Genomic DNA, 1,795 nt, shown 5'->3' on the forward strand with positions numbered 1-1,795 from the left:
ATCTACTGGCTTCCCTTGGTCAACTAGATGGGTGACCTTGTCATGAAAGGAAATTAAGTTGGTTAAGCAGGACTTTCCAGTCGTGAACCCGTGCTGGCTATGACCAATGACTGCATTGTCTCTCAAGTGTTTTTCAGTAACTCACAGAATAACATTCTCCATAATTTTAGCAGGCACTGAAGTGAGACTGACAGGACTGTAATTACCAGGGTCTTCCTTCTTACCTTTCTTGAAAATTGGGACATTTGCCAGCTTCCAGTCGACTGGGACCTCTCCAGACTCCCAAGACCATTTGGAAGCTTCAGTTTGCATTTTGTTTAAGGAAGCAAAGGAATTCCCTAAAACCTCAGCAAATCTGTTTTCTTGTGTGTTACACATTTATGCTAATGTGTAATCTCTTAAACTTTTTCTAAATTAGAAAACCTTTTGAGTTGTGGGGTTTTTTTTTTATCATTCAACTTGAAATTGTTCTTTTTACAGTTCGTGCTTAAAAACACTTTTTCTAATTTCAGGTGTTTGTTCTTCCACGTGTTTCTTCATGTAATATCACTGATCTGTTCAGCTTGGAAAGCGTGCAGAACATGCCAAGAATAAAATCAGAACCTTTATCCAGTAATATATATTCTCCATATGAACGAACCATCCTCACCTGGTTGAATAAACATTATGAGAAGAATCGAAAAACTGTGTGGAAAGATTGTCAAAAAGGTAGAATAATTCTTTCACTTTACTCTTCCTTCTGATACTTTTGTAGACTTTTAAAATTGTTACTCATAGAGATATCGTGACAACTTGCCACTGAAAGTATTTTCTGAGGGAGAAGTTATTGCCTATCCATACGTACTACTTTTCCTTGTGTTTCTGTGTTCCAAGATCATCATCTTTTGACTAGCACCGTTCACGAAATATCTTCTGTATTCTGTGTGTTCTTATAGTTTCTAACTAGGCATAAAGGGTGAAGTGTGGTGAACCTTCTCACTTTCTTCTTTCCAATAATGATCTTGGGAAGGAAGTGCTAGCAGTAATCATTTTCTCTTCATTTTCCTGTCTATAGTCACATGCAGTTGTTAGTATTTGTGCTTATAGTCGTGTGTTTGAGAGCTAGCTTTTCAGAACTTTTAGAATAATTTTTGTATTGCTTTTACTCTAATGCCATTTAGGAAGGTAATGGAGACCAAGGTTCCAGGTTATAAATCTTGCCCTACTTGCAAGGTCAGTTTGACGCCTCATGATCGCTTGAGTAAGGTTAGACAAAATGACCTGTTCTGTTTAAGACTGACCTAGGCAGTTCTGGTATTCAAATCTGATAAACTGTTCAACTAGTAGTCATTATTACTTCTGTTTCCTTGTATGATTTCTCTCTTTTGCTTCTTGACCCTAACTTCGTTGCCTCTTTCAGCATTAATTTTGGATGGGTGGTTAACACCAAGAAAGGGCAGTCTGATGATAATCAGGGAAGAACTCCAGAAGAATGGCTCATAAGACACATATGGAAAAGATGGTCTACTGTCATTTTTGCCTTGAGTGATGTCTGACCTGTCTGAATTATAGATAATCTATTTACAAATCGTCTTCCATTAAGTCTTACTTGGGCATATTCTCTACCTTGCATATGCTTTGAATATCCCATTGCTTTTCTCATTTTACCTGTATAGAAACAAATTATGCTAGATATTCTCAAATGTGTTGAATAATTCTGCTCATAAGATTGAAAGGTAGGTGTGGGCACGTGCACGCGCACACACCCCCACCCCCCCATCCCCCACCCCCTCCATCCAATAGAAATAGATTTATA

General features: G+C 37.9%; 1 protein-coding gene across 1 annotated transcript in view; it reads left to right on the plus strand.

Moving 5' to 3' along the window:
* Positions 1-1,795, plus strand: part of CFAP47 (cilia and flagella associated protein 47) — a 382,585-nt gene that overhangs the window by 103,461 nt on the left and 277,329 nt on the right. Inside the window, 1 exon segment of the mRNA XM_019473044.1 lies at positions 513-708. Within this exon segment, the coding sequence (XP_019328589.1) occupies positions 513-708 (196 nt within the window).

The sequence above is a fragment of the Aptenodytes forsteri genome, unplaced genomic scaffold (genome assembly GCF_000699145.1).
Source record: "Aptenodytes forsteri isolate BGI_AS27 unplaced genomic scaffold, ASM69914v1 Scaffold2, whole genome shotgun sequence".
In the NCBI taxonomy this organism is placed as follows: domain Eukaryota; kingdom Metazoa; phylum Chordata; class Aves; order Sphenisciformes; family Spheniscidae; genus Aptenodytes; species Aptenodytes forsteri.